Genomic DNA, 20347 nt, shown 5'->3' on the forward strand with positions numbered 1-20347 from the left:
GTGAGATGCCGCGCATGCGCATTGAGCCACTATCCGGCCCGTCACCTCTGCGCATGCGCTCCGCGGCCCCACCCCACTTCCGGCGGCGGCGGAAGTTCCGGTTCCCGGCGGAGCCGCCTCCGGTCGCGGGAGGAGCTGGGCCCGGTGCCGCGTGCCCCGCGTGAAGGCCGGGGCCCCGAGGAGGGTTGCGGGTCGGGCCCGCGCCCGGGGACCGGGTCTGTCTCCGAGCCCCGGCTCCCTCCCGGCGAGCTGCGGCTGGCCCCGGGCCCAGCCTTGGCAGCCACGGCTCGGGCTCATTGTTCCAAACACCGAACCCCGGGCTTGTGTTTCCGAGCCCTAATGCTACCCCGGTGACCCGGGCTTTAAGCCCAGGTGTGCAGATGTGTGTTCTTCAGCCCCAAACGCAGGTCTTGGTCTCTGTTTCCCAGCCCTAAACTGACCCCGGCTTCATACTGAGCACTGCAGGATCTAAGTCTCCATTTCCAAAACTCTAAATTGCATAAATGAGCCCTGTCTGAGGCCGCACAAACAGCAAGGCTCTGCTGTGAGCCCCTCCCCAAAGCGGCCGAATGAGACTGGTGGGCTCCCCTCTGTGGAGAGCTCAGCCCCCAACCCACACTCTCTGTGGGGGATTCAGCCCCGCAAGCGCAGCAGAGGAGGAGCCTGGACACTAGCAGAATTCCTCTGAATTGTGCTGAGGGAGCACCACCCTCTTCGCTGGGCACCACACACGGCAAGACAGGGGCTTGCCAGCATCACTGTATTTATTTTCCATTCCAAAGCAAGCCACGCTGCCTTTACAGGCACGCTGCAGAGCAACCACTGGATATTAAGCCATTTTTTAAGAGATACAAAAGCTGTGGCTGCCACCCCTGAGGCTGCCTGTGCCCCCTGCCTCAGCGCAGTGTCACCAGCTCCTCAGCAGAAGTGGGGTGAATGGCGACGGTGTTGTCCAGGTCAGCCTTGGTGGCCCCCATTTTGATGGCCACGGCAAAGCCCTGCAGCATTTCATCACAGCCCAGCCCTTGCATGTGCAATCCCACCACCTTTGGGGAAGAAGCAAGAAGCCAGATGGGACCCACAACCAGTGTAATTCAGGCCTAGTGCTGCAGGAACTAGATTACAGCTCAAAACCTGGTCTGGGCAGGTCAGAACCAACCACACAGGGATAAGAGGACAGCCAGCTGTGGTCCCCAACGCTCTGCAGCATCCAGTTGTCCCCCCTGCTCCCCCACCACGCACCTTCTCTTCCTTGCCAGCGCACACCAGCTTCATCACACACTTCACCTTCCTCTTGGTGACGGCGTAGTACATGGGGGTGAAAGACGTGCTGTAGATCTTCACATTCTCCCTTCCATATGTGGCCACAGCTTCATCTGCAGAAGACAAGGCACATAGGTCAGGCGGATAAACCATACACACAAGGCGTTTATAAAGAGGGAGTCAAAGCACATTTTTCAAGGCTCAGACTGCTTGCTGGAGGTTAAATCCTTGAGCATCAAACCAACAGCTCTGAGCCACAACGTCCCCCCTCTTTGCCCACCCGCGCCCTGTCAGTCCCCACCTTCGGTGAGGCCCACGGTGCCGATGGGGGGATGGCTGAAGACGACGGTGGGGATGTCACGGTAGTCCAGCCTGGAGTCCTCCTTGGGCTCAAAGAGCCTGTGCGCCAGCTTCCTGCCAGCCGCAATGGCCACTGCGGAGAGGGACGCGGAGCCTGAGCCACGGCGCAGTGCAGGGGTGAGGGGCTGCAGAGAGGGGGCCTGGCAGCGATACCTGGGGTGAGGAGGGCTCTCCCACAGACGTCCCCGACAGCATAGATCCCTTTCCTAGTGGTGTTCTGGTACTCGTCCACCACCACGTGGCCCTTGGCGTCTACCTGCACGCCCTGCCAGGGAAATGGTGGCTGCTTTGGCACGTATCCCAGATGAGACACGCTGCCACTGATCACAGAATCACAGAATCATAGAACAACCAGGTTGGAACAGACCCACCGGATCTTCGAGTCCAACCATTCCTATCAAACACTAACCCATGCCCCTTAGCACCTCGTCCACCCGTGCCTTAAACCCCTCCAGGAAAGGTGACTCAACCCCCTCCCTGGGCAGCCTGTTCCAGTGCCCAGTGACCCCTTCTGTGAAGAATTTTTTCCTAATGTCCAGCCTAAACCTCCCCTGGCGGAGCTTGAGGCCATTCCCTCTCGTCCTGTCCCCTGTCACTTGGGAGAAGAGGCCAGCACCCTCCTCTCCACAACCTCCTTTCAGGTAGCTGTAGAGAGCAATGAGGTCTCCCCTCAGTCTCCTCTTCTCCAGGCTAAACACCCCCAGCTCTCTCAGCCGCTCCTCATAAGGCCTGTTCTCCAGCCCCCTCACCAGCTTTGTTGCTCTTCTCTGGACTCGCTCCAGAGCCTCAACATCCTTCTTGTGGTGAGGGGCCCAGAACTGAACACAGGATTCGAGGAGCGGTCTCACCAGTGCCGAGTACAGAGGGAGAAGAACCTCCCTGGACCTGCTGGTCACACCGTTTCTGATACATGATGCCCATGGGCAACCTCTGCTTGTGGTCGCTGTGTTCCCAGCTGGTAGCAAGCAGTGGGAACACCATCCCGTGGCCAGTTCCAGAGACCCAGGGAACCCCAAAGACCTGCCAGCACACATGCTGCCAGCTCACCACTTGGTCCAGGCAAAGCTGCTCGGTGTTGGGCTCCCGTCCGATAGCCCACAGCAGGCAGTCCACATCCCGGATCACTCCCTCCACTGGCTTGTGGCCGGGCACCGAGGAGGTCACTGTCACATCCAGCAGCCCCTGTGGAGACTTGGTGACCGTCTTGACCTGTGGGGAAAAACAGAAGCCAGGGGGCAGAAGGTGCCGATGGTTTTTGCCTTGCGACCGCACCACAGGGCCAGCGGTGTCCAAACAACCAGCCCCACACACCAAGAGGGATGGGAAAAGCCACTGGGCTGCTCAGCACACTCCTACCTGCGTGTGCTTCCAGACATCCACCCCGGTGTTCTCCAGCTCCTGGGTGCAGTTTGAGCTGATCATGCAGTCAAAGGTCCTCAGGACCTGGGCAGGGAGCCACCAGCCCCGTCAGATGAGGGGCTGGAGGCGAAGACACTGCCTGGCAGCCCCATCCACCCTGTGTTCATGCCCCACCCAGGCCCAGGGAGCTTTGAGGAGCTTCTGGTTAATGATAAAGTTCTCTTCAGTTTGTTTTCCCTTTAACAGTGTTTTTTTTAATTCTTTCAAGTCATGACTTGAAATAAATCTCAAGGAATGGGTACAGTGGCAGGCACAGCTCCAGTAATGCTGGGTGAGTGGGCTGGTGCTGTTGAAACGCAGCTGGCAGCGTATCAACGCTCTTTCTCTCACACTCCATCCGCGCCAACCCATCCCTTTACACCAGCCTAATGCCATTTCCACCTCCTGATCTTGTGCTGACTCAGACCCTCCTTTACAAGCTCGAGGGGGCTTGCAAAAAAACAACCTCCCCGCGTCCATTCTGCTCCAACAGCAGCGGCCCCAGCAGGCTGAGATGCAGGGACCGGCCGGTGTCACTACCTTGTCTTGGCGGATCAGCAGAGAGGACTTTGAGCCCAGTGTGGAAAGGATCCCTGCAATTTCCACTGCAATGTAGCCGGCGCCAACAATAACACTGCGCCTGCAAAGGAGAGATGAGACCGTGGGCAGGCGAGCAGAGCCAACGGCACCTGATGGGGTGAGCCCTGCCTTACCTGGGCAGCTCCTCCAGTTCGAAGAAGCCGTCGCTGGTGATCCCCAGGCTGGCACCTGCAAAGCAGAGCCCCTTTCGCATCCCTCGCCATCCCTGGTTCCCGCTTCCCCAGACATGCTTTGCTTTGGCAGACCTCTCTCTAGGCACCCTGGGGAATTTTGTCAGGCTCACCAGGAATTTTGCTGTCGGGAGGGACGGATGGGTGTCCACCCGTGGCTATAAGGATGTGAGGAGCCGTGTACTTTTTCCCATTCACTTCGACAGTAGGTTTGGGATCGACAGTAAACCTTCCATAGCCCCGAATGATGTCGACATGAGCCTTACGGGAGCAACAGTCATGGGATTAACAGCTGGAGAAAGTGTGGGAACCAGCTAACAGAGCTAGGATTCGCAGAGTTAAAGAACAGGATGCTCATTAAGGCTAGAAAAAGTGGCTAAAAATCCAGCAGAGCCCGCTCCCCCCCTGAGCTTGTGGGATAAACACATACTTACCTTTTTCAGGTTATTCTCATAGATCTCATTCAGGCGCCTCACATAAGCATCACGCTTCTCTTTAATGGTTCTGGAACAGAGCAAGTGTTTATAGTCACCATGAGCAAATGAACCCACAGAGCTCAGCAAAAAACAACTCAATCCCTTTCAAATGTAGGGCTCTGAGTTACCCAGCTGACAGCAGCCTTCCCCACCGAAGTGAGGGTTTTGTGCCTGCCTTCCCTGAACCTCTCTTTTCCAGAATCTCTTCCCACAGCTGGTTTGCTACCACTCCTTTCCAAAATACAGCCAGAACCCCATTTGCACGACTATCTCAGCATGAACCTAAGAGTAGCCTCAAAGCGGAAAGGGATGTCTTCAGGATGGACAACAATCCATGGGCGCTGACCTGTGGCTGCTCCTGGTGGGACACGCAGCAGGAGATGCTCGTTTCCAACCAGCTCTTCCCATACTTACCTCCAGTTGAACTTGATGCTGGGTGTTTCAAAGCCATAGTCAGCGTGGTCGTGGATGAACTCTGCGTGGACCGCTGCATTCCACATCACCTGCACACACAAACCACAAGTCAGCTCAGGAAGACTGGTTTGACTTGGTAAAACTCCTGCCATGTTTCCTAATGCCTCATCGCTGCCTGGAGCGGCCAACGAGACAAAAGCCTGAGTGCTTTATGGCATCTCGATGGCTCAATACACTCTAAGCCCCTGCTCCCTCCTCCCACACCCCCCTGCCATCACCTCCCTGGAATCTGGCTGGCACCCACACCCACGGCCGAGGTGCTGCTGGAGCTGGTGGCAAAAGCACCCTTACCTTCTTTGGCACACACCCAACATTGACCTAGAAGGAAACAAGAGCAAGTCTCAGTGTTAAGGCTTAGTTTTTAAAAAGCAATGCTCTGGGGAGCGCCCCGCGTCAGGCTGGTACCGAATCCCAGCTTTTTGCCTGGGAAAATAAAAATAGGATTTGGGTTTCTGCCAAAAGAGAGCTGCAACAGCCTTGGGTGTTTGAGGTCCCGTGGTTTGCCTGTTATCCCTCACTTCCTTAAAGGCGAACATGGAAGGTTCGTGGTTTCAAACACAAGGTTGTTTTCTTTCCCATCTTAAAAGAGATTTACTCAGCGAACGGAGTTTGCTAGCCCTTTCCTGCGCTTCTGGCCCACGTATGGCAACTTTTTCAGTGGGAATGCAGGTGAAGCACGGAATTACGGCGCGCCCCGGCTCCTGCGAGGAAGACGCAAAGTTTTTTCTGCCTTTTAGGAGCTCGCCCTGCCCGCAGCCAGGTCACAGCGGCCGTGCTGCGAGCCCTGGGGAGAAGCACTGAGGAGAGCAAGAAAATCAGCCGCGCGACTCACGCAGGTGCCGCCGAAGCGAAGAGGCTCCACCAGGGCAACCCGGGCCCCCAGCTCGGCCGCCCGCCGGGCCCCGGCCAGCCCACCGGACCCTCCGCCAAGCACCAGCAGCTCGTAAGCCGCCGCCATCGTACCAGCACCGGGGAGGCCACGCCTCCCACCGGAGGCCACGTCCCCTTCAGAGCACGCCCATTGACGCTTAACCATGAAACCACGCCCCCTACGAACAGACCACGCCTCTTAACACAATAGACCACGCCCCCAAAGCGATAGGCCACGCCTCCGATGCGATAAACCACGCCCCCATCCCATAGGTCACGCCCCCTATCATCACAGGCCACGCCCCCAGCCACTTGCACCACATCTTGGGGCTGACAAAGGGCAAGTTTATTGTTTCAGGTACAGCCAGGAGGATCGCAAGCACTTCCGGGGAAAAATATACAAAGGGGAGAAAGGAGGAGGGGGGGTAAAAACAAACATAATAAAAATAAAAGGCAGGAGCGACACAGAATGGGAACCGGGCGAAAAAGGGAACGCTTTTATCTGTGTTATGACAACGTACTCCCAAGCAGGAATTCCTTCCTTTCTCCAGTTAAGTGGATCGGTCTCTCAATGAAATAAAAGGGGGGGGGGAAGAAGTTAGTGTGCATTTCCCTCAGAAAATCGTAACTCATGCCAGTTAAACACTAGAACTAAAAACCGACCGAGAAGCGGCAAAGGAGACAGAAGTGTTATTAGCGTTACCGTTCCCGCTCTGAGCAGTCCAGGAGAAAAACAATGACTACAAACACAGCAGGCAAACCGACCGTCAGACCGATGGGGATAGGATAGACATAGTGTTGTAAGGTATTCAGTCTCAAGTTGTGCTAAGCGCTCTTCGCCCTCTATATGGCACATTTTGGTCCATGGTGGGGATTTCCGAGTTGAGACGAACCCCGATTTCTTACAGAAACGTGTAAATGTTGTCACTCTTAAAATGCCAGGTGTATTTCCTTCTACAAAGGTTAGGAAAGGTTTATAGGAAGTAGTCTGGGGTACGGCGGGTAACGTGGGGCTCTCCACGGCGAGGTGCTGGGTCAAACTGGAGGCTGCAGGGAAGAACAAAAGATCATTTTTCCCTCCTCCACAAGGTATTTTCTGTTGCCACAATAAATACTAGACTTGCCCTCCTGCTGTTATTGTTTTACTCAGCCCAGCTGCTTCCACGTAAAACGTCCCGGGTCCCAAACAGAGCATCCATGGGAGATAAAATTCATCAGTTGGTCGAAATGCAGCTTGCAGAGTGAACACCACCTAGCAACCCATCGCTACTTTGGCACAGGCTCAGCTGAACACAAAGTTCAGACTCTCTCACGTCCCTTTACAAAGCCTGGTGCTATCAAAAATAAAAATAAATACCAAAATCAATCTGTCTTTGCTCTATCTATTGAGCCTGGGCAACAGAGGGATTAAGAAAACACAGAAGCTTCTCTTCCTGGCTCTCTGCTGAGTTGGAGATAATGCAGTACCCAAGAGAAGCTTTTAAGAGCTTAAACTCACTGCTTATTTTTAGATATTCCTTGCAGGTAGAGCACACAACGTTAATTCCAGAGTGGTTTGAGCTGGCTTTTCACAAAAGAGAAAGGATCAGACATTCCCAACAATAAGAACAGTTAGGAAGAGAGAACAGCCCGAGCCAGTTACTCACAAGGAATATTTTAAAGTGTCATCTAGTTCCATGATAGCAGCCTGGTTCCCACAACGATAGCAGTAATTGGGCGCACTGAAAATGGTAACCACATTTCGGTCATGGCACCAGTTATAACCCTGCCAGAAAAAGAGAAGGTCTCTGTTAAACCTCAAACCTCAGCCCGTCCCAAGTTCCTCTTGTGGCCTGAAATGATCCAAGGCATTTGCGAAACCGGAGACTTCTCGTAAGTACTTCCAACTGACTTTATTTTACTTTAAAAGACATGCTCTGCTGCAAGAACATGCAGTCGTGACACAACAAAACCAGCTTTGACCCCTCATTAGCCACTCTTCACTCCTGCGTTTATCTTTTTTATACACAAATTACGGATTGCACTGCAAAGAAACCTAGAGATTTTTACGCATGCCTTCAGCTTTCATCCACCACAAACGAGGATTTGCCTGCTGGATGCAAGCGACTTCTGACACGCAGTACTTCTGGTGGGATCTCCTTGAATTAGACTTTAAAAATATATCTGCTCCATTGACCCACCTGGCGTTTTTCCAGCAAGACATCCAAGAATAGCCTATCAACAGCCAAAATCATGGCTTAATCTCCGTCACATCTGACTGCCAAGTATTATAGGACAGCCTGCTTAACATGGCAGCAGTCTAAGTAGAGCAGTCAGCCTGTAAGGAGATTATTACTCCCACAAATGCAGAGTGACCAGGTCCCTTCGGCGATTTTTCCGTGTCAGGGTGAAAGGGCAGAACATCCCCTTGCTCAGATCGCACGTCAAAGCACATAATTTTCTGTTCCTTGTTGTTTTCACATGACTCAAGTCTCTCCTTGATGTTTTCCTGCACAATATTTTGGTGTCAGCTCATGGGCACCCATCAGCAGAAGCTGTCACAGAGGAGATGAGAATCACACCATGTTTTGTTAGCCCCAGCTAGCAGAGCATTTGCCCTACCTCCATGACCAGTTGGTGAGCACGGGAGACCAGTGTGAGACCATTGGCGTGGTTAAATGTTTCAGAAATGTCTTGTCCAAAGGTGTAGCCAGCACCACGTGGAGATATACCCCAGCCGCCACGATCATCCGGATCCGACCATAACAGATCACACATAGGACCCTTGAAAGAGATTAAGTGCTCTGCATTAGATCACTAGCAAAACCAAAAAAATTAAAAACCACTTTTAAAATATATTTTATTTACAGTAAAAAGACCGAAGGCGCGTCCTTCTCTGCACAAGGCACTTGAGTTTATTTAACACACATAATAATGGCTAGTTGCTCACTTGATCGGCTGGCATCCTTCTCAAAGAAATGGAACACACAGCTGACTGAGAGGAGTCCACACAACCAGAAAGCTGTTCCCAGCTCCTCTTCCACACACACCACTTACCATTTCACCTCAGCTAGTCAGAGATGCAAAGACACGGGGAGTAGATCACTGTTCTCACTCCCGACTCTCAGTCTAATAATAAAAGGATGTGAGAAGGTGTGCACATCCAAGGATACACAATGGGTTCATTGGTGCAGCCAAGCTACAATGAAGGAAGGACAGGGAAATGACCCATAGGAGGCTACGAATGAACTGTTCCAGATACTGATGTCAAAACTTCCAGCAGCCCTTCTAGCAGGGTATTAATTTCACTTCCTCTCCTAAACAGTCTATTGTTGGACTTACTCAAAAATATCCTAGTGAACACCTTCTAACAGCCACAGAAGCAGCTCAGTAGCTCTTCTCACTGAGCTCTTATGGGGCAGCAAAGACACTCTAGTATCTATGCAAGCCTGCTGCTGATTCCCACCCACCCGTGGGAGCTCTGCGGGAGGGATCACCCCCACTACATGTGGGACTCCTCAGGACAGCTGGATTTTAGCATGCAAATATGCAGCACAGAACTGGGAAAACTCCAGAGCAACAAGAGAATCCTTACACTTAACTGCAGGTGGATGTTCCACCAGGCAGCCCCCTGACTCTGGGAGTGAATTACACAGCTTATTTCAGGTTTTTGGAAGTCTCAGGTAAACCTTGCTTCATTGTTCCTGTTGTTGCACCGAAGATGTTCAAGGACAAGCAGGTCATTTTAATGAGGGATGGTTTAAGCCCATTGGTAAGACCCAGCCACTCAACACAGAGGAGCCATTTACCACCCTAGGAGCTCAGAAAGAGGCTTTTTCAGTCCTGATCTCAGCCCCCCTTGAAAGCACAACAGAAGAAAGGAATGGCTGGGGAAAAGGGATGGTGACACAACACACACTCACGTGGTGCTGCCTGTTCACAAGCAAGACTGTAATGAGGCTGAAGGTAGTAAACACCTTCTCCTGCCAAATACCATCCTTTGAGTCAGCGTGCCAGGCAAAACAATCCAGTAACTCTGTGAAAAACAGCTGTGAAACCCCCAGAGCTCTCCTTTTGTGGATTGCTGTAACCAAAGAACATTGACTTGTGTGTGTTTTGCCCAAGTGTACGTTCATCTGCTCTAGCTCTCAGAAAGGCAGTAATTTGCTGTGTGACCACGTGTCTCACCATTTAAATGCATTTTGATATGAGGCTACATATCCTCTAACAGATATTTAAATTTATGATGCATTCCCTTTCAGGTTACCTCATGTGGAACTTCCTGCAGGCGGTCCAGAGCCCTGATATGATCCAGTGTATCTATGGATGGAGAGAGGCCACCATGGAGACAGAATATCTGTTCCGGTAAAGACAAAGAGCAATCCATTCAGTGCATATTGTTACAGGAAGACTGATCTCAGAAACAGCCATTTTTAATTCCGTTATGATTCTTTTTCAATTTTAGTTGTCTTGCACTTGCAGCACAGAAACCAAATTTAATTCCCGCAGAAGGAAACAAAGCTAAAAGGCTGCACCTTGCATAGAGAGGTCTGAGCGACAGCAAAGATGCCATGCCTTCTGTTTCAAGCATATCTTGCCTCACAGCTACAATTCAACTAATGAAGGGATCCCCACTTGTTGAGCAGTCATTTATAATAAACCATACCTGTAACACCCTGCCATTCCTTCAGCAGCAGAATCAAAAGCCTTCCTGCACCATCAATTTATATTAACACCTCAATAAATTCTTCCTCAACCCACAGAGTAAGTAGCAAAGCTTCAAACAAATTAAGATTACAAGTCAAGGGAGCTTGTTTGAGTCTGTTCATGAGTCTGTTCAAAACAGTCGGCATAATTCTACGAAACAGAGTGTTTTCCTTTTTTCAAGGCTTACCTGGCCATCTACTAGAGCTGTAAGTGGAAGATAATCAAACAGATCTGTGAAATACTTCCAGACGTTGGCGTTGCCGTACTTTCGCAGACATTCGTCATAAAAGCCATATACTTGTGTAATTTGTCTGCTTTCGTGATTGCCCCTCAGTATTGTGATGCGCTCTGGGTAACGCACCTATCGACAAAGAAAACTGTTCTTTAACACAAGACTTGTACCATCAGCATGAAAAGAAACAGTAACAGAACATTTCAAACAGCAGTCAAGTGTGCGGCTCTTATAGAATAGTACATTCAATGCATTTCAGTTTACATCTGTGTTGCTCACGCCAAGAGCGATGACAATGGGAAGGGGAATTCTTTCAAAACTCCACAAAAATGCGGTTTTGCCAAAAGCTGCTCTAGAAAATATGTCAGACCATACCTTTAACGCTACTAGAAGAGTGACCGTTTCCACGGAGTAATAGCCTCTGTCCACGTAGTCTCCCATGAACAGGTAATTTGTGTCTGGAGACTTTCCACCGATTCTAAAGAGTTCCATAAGATCGTGGAATTGACCGTGGACATCCCCACAGACGGTGACGGGGCAACGTACCTCCTGCACATTTGATTCCTTTGTAAGAATTTCTTTAGCCTAGCAAGAAAAACACATTTAGAACAAAAAGGTAGGAATCTCCCCTCTAAACAGACACAGATGTTATTCCATTGCTTTCTCATTGGAAACACAATTTCACTCCGGTGGCTCAAGCTGACCTCAGGAAAAACAGCTTGTTGGGTAAGAAAAGGCAAAGTGCATCTTACAAATCCCTGCAGCAAAAACAAAAGCAAGTTTGCTACTCTGAAGTCAGGTCATTAAGATCTTATTGTACCACAAGAACTGACAAATTCAAAGATGTAGGCAAGCAAGTTAATTCCCAGCCTCCCCTACAATGAAGCAGTGTGAAGACCTGCACTTCTATCACTGCTGGGGTTCACTCATGAATCCTGTGCTGCTTCCAAACACTTCCCAAGTGCGGACAAGACCATGCACTGCACCAGTAAGTTTCATTAGCATCATGGGCAGACGTTATCTTCTTAAGCACGACTGATTTTTTTTTTTTTTTTTAACATACTGATTTTGACACACCACCCAGGCAACTACAAGGGCTTTCCGAACAACCTGATTTGCAAAAGCAGGCATAAAACTCGGTATATTGTTTGATACTTACACTAGTAAGAGAACTATGACCTCCTAGAGTTGCAACAGAAGTCATCTGACTTGCAATGATGCACTTACAGACAGACTCCCTCCTGCCACATTTCAGTCTGACTACCATCCCAGCTGCTCAGCGGATTGTTCTCAATCCCACACAGCCATGTGGAACCATTCACATTGCCACCTTTGCTGGCAACACAGCAGCAAGCTGGAACAACCCTTCTGCCAACACCAACAGCTGCTCCTCGCTGCCTTTCTCCCCTGGGACCCTTCAGGCTTCCTCTCATTGCTGCACACCCATAAACCTTAGGCACTCTCCCAAGACCAGGGTTTCGTAGCAGCAGGTCCATGCCACGCAACACCGTGTTTGTTCCATGTCAAAAAAGCCAGTTCACCCTGTGATGGCAGAATGGAGATGAAGAAAGGCTGCTCGTGGCAAAGCAGCTTGTCTGGCAGAAATGCTGGGCAATTGCTTATGGCCCCGGATGAGCTGAGCTGTGTTTGCTGCCAAACAATAACCAAGGCGAGCACCAGTGCTGGTGGTTGATGGGGCTGCCCCTGCTCCCTGGAGGTGCTGTGCTTTCAGATTGCACTGCAGTGAGTTCAAGATGACTGGAGCTGTATGTCACGGAAGGAAATCTTCTCTGCACGTTCCCAGAACATCTGGGAACTTACAAATCCATTTCCCTTGCACAGGTGGCTATTCCTTTTTTCTGCTTGAGCTACCAATGAAAACAAGTATTCCCAGGCTTCACTTCACTAACCCAGGCCAGAACACCACTGCAAAGGCAAGAGGCACTTCTCTTGCCCAGAGCACTTTTTGACTGTCAGATTTCCAGCATCTTCCAAGCACGACAGTTTAACAACTTCTAAAGGCAGATCACATACAACTGGAAAAGCAAAGTCAAAGGCAATTTATACGTACAGTGCAACAACCAGCTTCCCTGGCCATACCCAGCTGGCAACAAAATGACCACAGATGGAGGGATGGCATCCCCAGATTTAGTCATCTTTTCCTCTACACCCAGCAGTTTCTCTGCTAATTACAGCCACGTAACATAGCCTATCTGCATTACCTTATTATCTCTATCAAATACCATGTCTGTTTTGCTGCCTCCAGCTCGTCAGCTGATGCAGATCAGCACTCCAGGCACATCGGAGGCATGGAGAACACCCACAGATAGGTTTGGTCCGATCTGGACAAAAGGGATGAAAGATCACAGGTGCTGAACAGCCACCAGCAGGTGATGATCTGGCTATTCATTGCCGAGTCACTTAGCTCAGGATGACAGAGTTCCCACCTGCTGCTACCAGGGAGAAGCTGCTTACCAAGGACATCCTCAGCGAGGATGCCTGTGTTCACCTTCCAATGTTAGCTGTATTGCCCCTCTTAGGGATAAGCACATATTTGGAAAGAATAATCAAAACCTGAGCAGTGAAGAGCTTGGCAATCATACAGTGTGCCCCTTGCACGGCATGTAACCTGAGGGATGTGACCCTGATCCTCAAAGACACAGCCTGCGTGTAGGCTTGATGATGTGGGGTTCACCTTGCAGTTCTAAAATGACTGGAAACTGCTCATCGCATTGTATCTTTGAGCTCAATAGTACTGCTCAGCTCTGTTCACCTATCTTTAAAGGCATCTATAGTGCCTTCTGACAGCTTCTGCCTTCTGTGAGAGAAAACTGTAACGCAGAGCTACAAAACAGCAGCTCAGTGCGTTCTGACTGTTCCAAACAGCAACAGATGGGGTTTTGTTGTAAGCTGGAGCTAACCTGGCCACAAAAGGTGCAAGGTGTTTTCTGCCTTTTCGTATCACACATACCGCTCCCCTCCTAGACGCATAAAAAGAAACGTGCTTCCTTCAGGCCCCTGGGGAGGCAGGACACTGGGTATCACACATACTCAAGAGTGTCTCAACCGCTCTCCTCCTCTCTGATGTGCCCAGAAAACCCATGCACCCATCTTGAGAACGTGTACAGGGAAAGCAGCACAGGCAACAGTGAAATGTTCCTTTTGCACAGTACTAGGGTGAAAATACTCAGGTTAAATGCACCCCAGGAGGCAGGCCAGCCTGAATCCCAAAATTTCAATACTAGGAGAATCTAGATGCCCCTCTCAGGAGAGAGAAGGAGCTAGCAGCTGAAAAGTAGCAGCTCCCTAAGCTGTCTATCAGCTGTACCTGTGCAGCCTATTTTACCTTACTATGCAGACAAACCTATATGCACATTAATAGATTAAGTCTGTTGATTTAACGCTGCAGAGCTGGTTCAGATCAGCCTTGGGAGCCGCGCTGGGGTGGCCACAGAAGTTTACCCTCACATGACTCCCTCCATGCAGAACAAGACCTTAAGCATCATAAGAAACATCCCAGAAAAGTGGCAACAGACCAGTGCAATCTGCCTGCATGTCGTGCTATGCAGAGCTAGTGCTCAAGTTAAATGACTTAAAGATAAAAAAACCACCATCACAAAACAGGGGTAAAATACTCTCATGCAAGGAAGTTGTTATCATCAGCTACTTACTTGAGAAGGCTGTTAAATAACTATGACTTAAAGTCATATTTAAGATACCATAGTTTCAGAAAATGGCAACTAACGTTATCAACTTTCCAAAGCCTGTGTCCCAATTCTTTTGGCTGAAAATTATATCCAGGTCAGACTAAAAAGCAGCACCTTTTAGGTATTTTTATTAAATAAACCTCCATTACGTGTAGTTGTTACCATGCCTGTGCTCAAAATTACTTTGAAGCGTAGACTGTTTGTCGGCAGGGAGCTTGCCCATCATTTCAACTGCCTTCTCCTTCCCAGCTTTAGACTCTGTAGATCAACTCTGTACACCGGAACACAAGCTCATCTGCTGTTCAGTCCTCAGCCCATGTGGAGGGATGCTGGAGAATGCACATCCCAATAATTTACCATGTTGTCTTCACAAGAGGAAAATGAGCGGTCTGCGGGCTTTGAAGTAACCTGTTAATGAGCTGCTCTGAAACTTGAGATGGCTTTGAGACTACCATCAAGACCACCAGGAGGCTAATCCCTCTGGGAGAGGCTTAACAATCAAATCCACATCAACTACCATGCCATTCAGATTTGTCTGCGATAATTGTGTAGGCCGATTCCATGGGTGAGGGGATTATGATTCCATCAGGAGGCAGATTTCAAGCACTGTGCTTTCTCTAGAGAAAACCAAAGACGTCTGGCAGCAGCTTTGCACACAACATGCTTTGAAAGCACAGAAACTCAGCTCCTCCTGCAAGATCCAGTTACTGTATCATAAGCTCAGTATGACCCGAAGAGGCTGTTACTTCATAAATTGGAGAATCCAGCCATGGAGTTTCTGATCAAAATTCAACTGAACCATCATTCCACCAGCTGCAGCAGACCAAACTCCTACATCAACAAGTGTGCTGAGGATATTAAAAGCTCAAAGAGCTTAGTCTGAACAAGAAAAAGCTAGTTTCTCCCCAAATGAGATGGAAGCTAGAGGGATGGAGCCCTCTTGCCCCTTAGAGGCTGCAGAGGACACCGTGGAGCATCAACAGCAAGAGAAACTGTCAAGGTCTCCTTGCACAGTGCTCCTAGAGGTTCCTGGGCCAGCACACCCCAGCAAGAGCGTCATCGCTGGGGAGATGAAATGTTCCTGGCCATAACACAACACTTGGAATTTCATGGTTTGAACAGCGTCCAGGATGCTACTTGGCTCCATCACTTGTACTAATTTCACCAATTAGTACAGAAGAGCTTGCTACATCATTCTGCTACAATTATTCTTAGGTGAAATGATCTCGGAGGGCAGAAGCATCACAGGTCAAGTACGTGCCAGTACCTGCAAAACTCCCTACAGCATCAACTGGCTCCTGCCGCTCAGTTTGAAGAATCAGTTTACAATTACCATTCAATACCCGTACAAGAAATGCACATCTTCATCTGCGATTAGAATCTTTCTCCTCCCACCACTTCACAACACACAGCTCTCAAGCTGCTCACAGCAACCAGACTGTAACCCTTCTTGTACATTCAAAGAACAACAGGAGAAAAGAGAAGCTGCAAAGAGAGATGGACATGGATGGTTGCTTGTCTGTGTTTAATTTAAGAGACAACCTTTTTTATTTGCCCACGTTCATATCCCATTTTGTTTCCTCAGAGAAAAACTCTTTTCCTTGGGATAAACAGGATGGCTCTTCACTCCCTCACCTGCACCAGAATTGATTTGCTGACCAGACTGGAACTTTAAAACATTCTGAGATTTCCATGTCCAAACTTGGGAGCGCTTCCTATTAAATGAATCCAACTTCTTGGCCTGCTAGCCTGACTGTAACTGTCCAAAACACAAGTTACAACCTGAGGAAGTTCAAAAGCAGTTGATACAGCCAGTGCTACCCTGCTGTCAGTACCCAAGTTAACAATTTCAAAGCTACTGCCATCACAGAAAGCTGCCACGGCTCCTCCAACAAGGTGCAGACATAATTCAAGGCAGAATGCTATATATTTTCACTACCTTTTTAATGAGAGCGGATAAAGGTTTTAACAACCTCCCGCCACAAAGGGAGTCCAAGATCATGACGTTAAGAGAAGTAGTTTGAGATGCAAGACATCCAACGCACACTTCTCCAGCATGCTGGAACATTTCTCACGTCTACAAGCTCCAGCAGTGATCACAATTGTTTGTCCTTCTATTATGCTTTAAATGTCTGCATGATTTTAGCTAGATTTCATTTTAAAGACCAGCAGAACGGGAAACAAGTGTTCTCAAGTTGTCTTGAGATGACATCTTGATTAACTGCATGAAGAATACGAGACTGATTAACTGCCAAAGTGCTGTTGTAACTGGGCAGGTGAAGACAGAATGCTGACTTTTACAGGTGCACATTTCAACAGCTTTCAGAGCACAGAATAAGTTGGCGTGCTTTCATCAACCCAATCTATGTCCAATCTTTCCCTCATTACTGTGCATTACGCCAGCAACTAAAAGCAGGAATTACCCACACAGGCCAACCTGGGATTTGATTCTTTGTGGAGTTTTTTCCCCCTTTATTTGGATTTTAAGATCTCTCTTTTTTTTTTTTTTTTTTGTTTTACAACCACACATTTAAACCTGAGGCAAGAGGTACTGTTGTGCTTAAAAATTAGTCACACAAAAGGAGTGCTAAAAAAGGAGACACGGTTGGAAATGGTTTCTCCAAATATTATCTCAAGGAAGCAAACTAAACCAGCTTTCTGGCAGGGCTGCTTCACACCAAAAGCATCCACATCCTTTCCACTACCAGCTGTGTGATAACACCACTCCCCACAAACTTAAGAATAAAGCCAAGTAAGAGCATCGCAGAGAACTCACTTCATCCCAAGTCATTCCCATCAGTTACCAGAACTCCTCGAGGATGAGGGGCTGTGATAGATGACATTTGTTTCACGCCGTGCACCACAGATTCAGGGTTCCTACCTGTCACCTGGAGGACAAACACCCTCTCTGCCTCCAGCTGCAACGCACTCTCCCTATTTACTGCGTGAGTCCTGAGGTACAGTCACAATCTGCTGGCGTTGTCCTCTAGCTTCTCCAAACACAGCAGCTCCTTAATTAACAACACAGCCAGAGAAGAACAGAGATGGTTTTCTGTAACAGCTTGCTGGTTAGAACAGCAGCTCCCAACCAGAAACACGTGGAGCAAGGCACAGATCATGCTAATAAATTCTTTCAGGCTTATTAGCTGAGCCTCACGCAGGAGACAGCACAGCCACAAAGAGCTCTTACTCACTCTTCAAAACATATCCGCTCTTCAAGCCATGGAGCTCCAGAGAAAGTCACAACACAAATAGGCAGGTCCATCATGGGATAAAAACGGGAAAATGGAAAGAAAACAGAGGCTAGGTGGGGGCTAGCTAGATGTCAGAACTACTGGTGAAAGCAGAGCCTGGAGTCACAGAATCATAAAATCATTAAGCTTGGAAAAGACCTCTAAGGTCATCCAATCCAACCAGCAAGCCCAATCACACCGTGCCTGCTAAACCATGTCCCAAAGCACCACCTCTACATGTTTTCTGAACCCCTCCACAGATGGAGACTCCACCACTGCCCCAGGCAGCCTATTCCAGTGCTTCATCACTCTTTTCAGTATAGAAATTTTCCATAATAACCAATCTAAACCTGCCCTGGCACTACATGAGGCCATTTCCTCTTGTCCTATGACTTGTTACTTGGGAGAAGAGACCAAAGCCCAGGATGCTACAACCTCCTTGCAGGGAGCTGTGGAGAGTGATGAGGTCTCCCCTCAGCCTCCTTTTCTCCAGACTAAACAGTCCCAGGTCCCTCAGCTGCTCCTCATAACCCCTGTGGCTCCAGACCCTACAACAGCTCCATTGCCCTTCTCCAGACAAATCTCCAGTTCGTCAATGCCCTTCTTGCAGTCAGGGGCCCAAACCTGAACCCAGGATTTGAGATGCAGCTGTGCAGCCTCTGCCTGTGGCATTCAAACAAATGGCTCCTACGATTCTGTTGAGCACTCTGGCACATCACAAGGTTCCAGCGCAGACCCTCTCTACCACGTTCCACTTCTGAGATTATCCACTTCTGAGAGATCTGAGCAAGACATACAGGTGACAATGCCATGCTCACCATCAGCAATATGATGCTAACAGAGCGCTAAACTAACTGCTCTACCCTCTGCACCTGATAATTATCAATCCGTACAGGAAAGGAAGCGAGAGCTTCTGAGAACCACCTGATGTGCACCAATTGTCTCTGCTATGAAGTAAACAGAAAGAGTACACTTTGTTTTTACCTTTGCCACCACTTGAATTCTTTAACTGCCACATCTTGTCAAGAAAACCCTAATTCAGTCACAGATTGCAGCACTGAGGGAGCGTTCACACAACGCTGTTTAACTTCCCAGATTAAATCCAGCACAAGTTAAAAGAGCGCTCTCCTGATGGAAAAAAATTAAAGGCTCTTAACAGTCTACACTAAACAATTCCAAGCAGGAATCTGCCAAAGGACTGTCCAAACCACAGTCTGAAACAGCAACAGTGCCCTCTCTCCAACCATTTCTCTTTCTATTTTGGTCTCCATCAGCAGCTTGTAAGCCTCTGTTTGGGTCGGTGCTACGGCTCAGCTCTTATCCTGCTTTCCTAGATTACACACCAGCTGTCAGAAGGTTCCCTTGTTGATACAGGGCTGACTTTTCAGCATGTGGCTACTACACTCTAACCCACTCTTCAAAGCACATCTGCTGTCTTTGCTGCAGCACTAGCCCTTCTCACCACACTCCCTTGGAACTGGTGGAGGTCTGGAAAGAGCCACAAAGCAAACAGACAGCCCCAACATGGGATAAGAAAAGGGAAAGTGGGAAAGAAAAGAGAGGCTGGATGAGGGAGAAGAGCAACGTGAGGCCCCTGAAAGACAGAACACGGTTTCTCCCTGCACACACCACCCCATCAAATTAGGCAAATGCAAAGCCAAAACGTAAAATAAATGCACTATTGAGGGGATGTATGTGTGAAAAAGCCTTCTAACCATAGCATTTTTGGTGCTAGAAACCCCCTGTCACTGTATCCAGAGGAAGAATACTCCTCAGGCATATAGCACAGGCAGCAGGATGGCCTCAAGGTGAGCGAAGTGAGGAGAAGCAAGTTACTGTTACAAAAAGTGGAGTATTTTTTACTTAAGCTAAGGTAAAATTAAGTTCACCCAAGGAACTGTGTTTTTTGAAAGTCAGACAGAACGTCCCTCTGGCAGCACAGTTTCCTCCAGGCTGTGTTTTTCCAGACACTGCTTATTCTTTGCGGATGATACCTGGTGTTCAGCGTGGTCTGTGCTGAGCAGAGGTGCCTCCTGTGATCCCCTCTGCTTGCAGCCTTTCCCCATCTCAAACGCAAGGTCAGGCAGGGCTGGAGACAGCTCCAAATTAACAAGAGGTTTGTATACTTCATAAAAACATTAAAAAAAATAGAAAGGAATAGCATATACATAAGATTTGTGGGAAAAATTATAGGTATGCAGTTAAGTGGGCAATCTGTGCTGCCTGGCTGCACACGGTCGATGGAGCTCGCTTCTCGTGCCCCGGGAAAGGGTGCCGGCTGCCTAGAACGCCGCAGCGAAGCTCAGGGAGTGGATCTGGTGTCACAGCGCCGCCCCCCGCCTCATCCCCCCCGCGGGCCGCGGGTGACGCCGGGCGCGCTCTCACCTTCTCGCAGAGGCTGCGGACCTGGCTCTCGCTCAGCTGCCGGCACTCGTTCAGCTGCTCGATCCACTGGTCCAGCTCCTTAGCGAAACCTTTCTCCTCCATGGCCGGTGGCGCCGGGTCGGGGCCCGCGAGGCCCGGGCCCAGCGTTAACGCCGCCGCCGCCTCAGCCGGGAGCCCAGGCCCGCTAGCGCGTAATGGCGGCCCCCCCCCCCTTCTACCCCGGCTCCCGCGCTGCGCACTTCCGGGCACGCCCACCCCGCGTGACACCGGCCCCTCCGACAGCAACTTCCGGTTCCCCCGCCCACCCGCCCGTAGCGCATTTATGGTCACGCCCTCTTTTCCTGTCACGTGGTCCCGTCCCGTCACTTCCGGGTCCCGCCCGTCACCATGGCGGCCGCGGGGGTGGCGGGGTGGGGACGGCCTGAGCCTTGCTTGCGGGAGAGCCCGGGGCCCGGCAGCCAGGGGGCCCTGACGGGGACAGACCAGCAGCAAA

General features: G+C 49.8%; 2 protein-coding genes across 3 annotated transcripts; both read right to left on the reverse strand.

The window, feature by feature from the left end:
- Positions 1 to 752: 752 nt before the first annotated feature.
- GSR (glutathione-disulfide reductase) lies at positions 753 to 5720 on the reverse strand. Of its 2 annotated transcripts, XM_069855072.1 has the most exons (13): positions 5574 to 5720; positions 5033 to 5059; positions 4682 to 4770; positions 4226 to 4295; positions 3905 to 4052; positions 3735 to 3789; positions 3562 to 3661; positions 2980 to 3066; positions 2671 to 2832; positions 1777 to 1888; positions 1565 to 1696; positions 1243 to 1376; positions 753 to 1046 (listed from the first exon to the last, which is right to left on the reverse strand). In XM_069855072.1, exons 1-13 carry the CDS (start codon positions 5697 to 5699, stop codon positions 897 to 899), a joined length of 1392 nt encoding a protein of 463 aa, XP_069711173.1. In that variant the 5' UTR covers positions 5700 to 5720; the 3' UTR covers positions 753 to 896. The 2 variants fall into 2 exon arrangements, with proteins under 2 accessions (XP_069711173.1, XP_069711174.1); XM_069855073.1 differs by lacking the exon at positions 1565 to 1696.
- Positions 5721 to 5935: 215 nt separating this feature from the next.
- Positions 5936 to 20083, reverse strand: PPP2CB (protein phosphatase 2 catalytic subunit beta). Its single transcript, XM_069855074.1, has 7 exons — positions 19855 to 20083; positions 10905 to 11114; positions 10485 to 10658; positions 9858 to 9947; positions 8213 to 8374; positions 7258 to 7376; positions 5936 to 6658 (listed from the first exon to the last, which is right to left on the reverse strand). The coding sequence occupies exons 1-7, from the start codon at positions 19954 to 19956 to the stop codon at positions 6586 to 6588; spliced, it is 930 nt and encodes a 309-aa protein (XP_069711175.1). The 5' UTR covers positions 19957 to 20083; the 3' UTR covers positions 5936 to 6585.
- Positions 20084 to 20347: the final 264 nt, after the last annotated feature.

Source organism: Phaenicophaeus curvirostris, chromosome 4 (assembly GCF_032191515.1).
Source record: "Phaenicophaeus curvirostris isolate KB17595 chromosome 4, BPBGC_Pcur_1.0, whole genome shotgun sequence".
Classification (NCBI taxonomy): Eukaryota; Metazoa; Chordata; class Aves; order Cuculiformes; family Cuculidae; genus Phaenicophaeus; species Phaenicophaeus curvirostris.

Bases quoted from the DNA above. Each gene is read 5' to 3' on its own strand.
- GSR (XM_069855072.1), bottom strand. From the start codon at position 5,699: ATGGCGGCGGCTTACGAGCTGCTGGTGCTTGGCGGAGGGTCCGGTGGG. The intron at 3,790-3,904 runs GTGAGCCTGACA...TCTGCTTTGCAG, and splicing joins TCCCGACAGCAAAATTCCTG to GTGCCAGCCTGGGGATCACC. The intron at 1,377-1,564 runs GTGGGGACTGAC...TGTCTTCTGCAG, and splicing joins CACCGTGGGCCTCACCGAAG to ATGAAGCTGTGGCCACATAT.
- PPP2CB (XM_069855074.1), bottom strand. From the start codon at position 19,956: ATGGAGGAGAAAGGTTTCGCTAAGGAGCTGGACCAGTGGATCGAGCAG. The intron at 8,375-9,857 runs GTAACCTGAAAG...ATCTCTTTCAAG, and splicing joins TGCAGGAAGTTCCACATGAG to GGTCCTATGTGTGATCTGTT. The intron at 7,377-8,212 runs GTAGGGCAAATG...TTTTTCTGGCAG, and splicing joins CTCACCAACTGGTCATGGAG to GGTTATAACTGGTGCCATGA.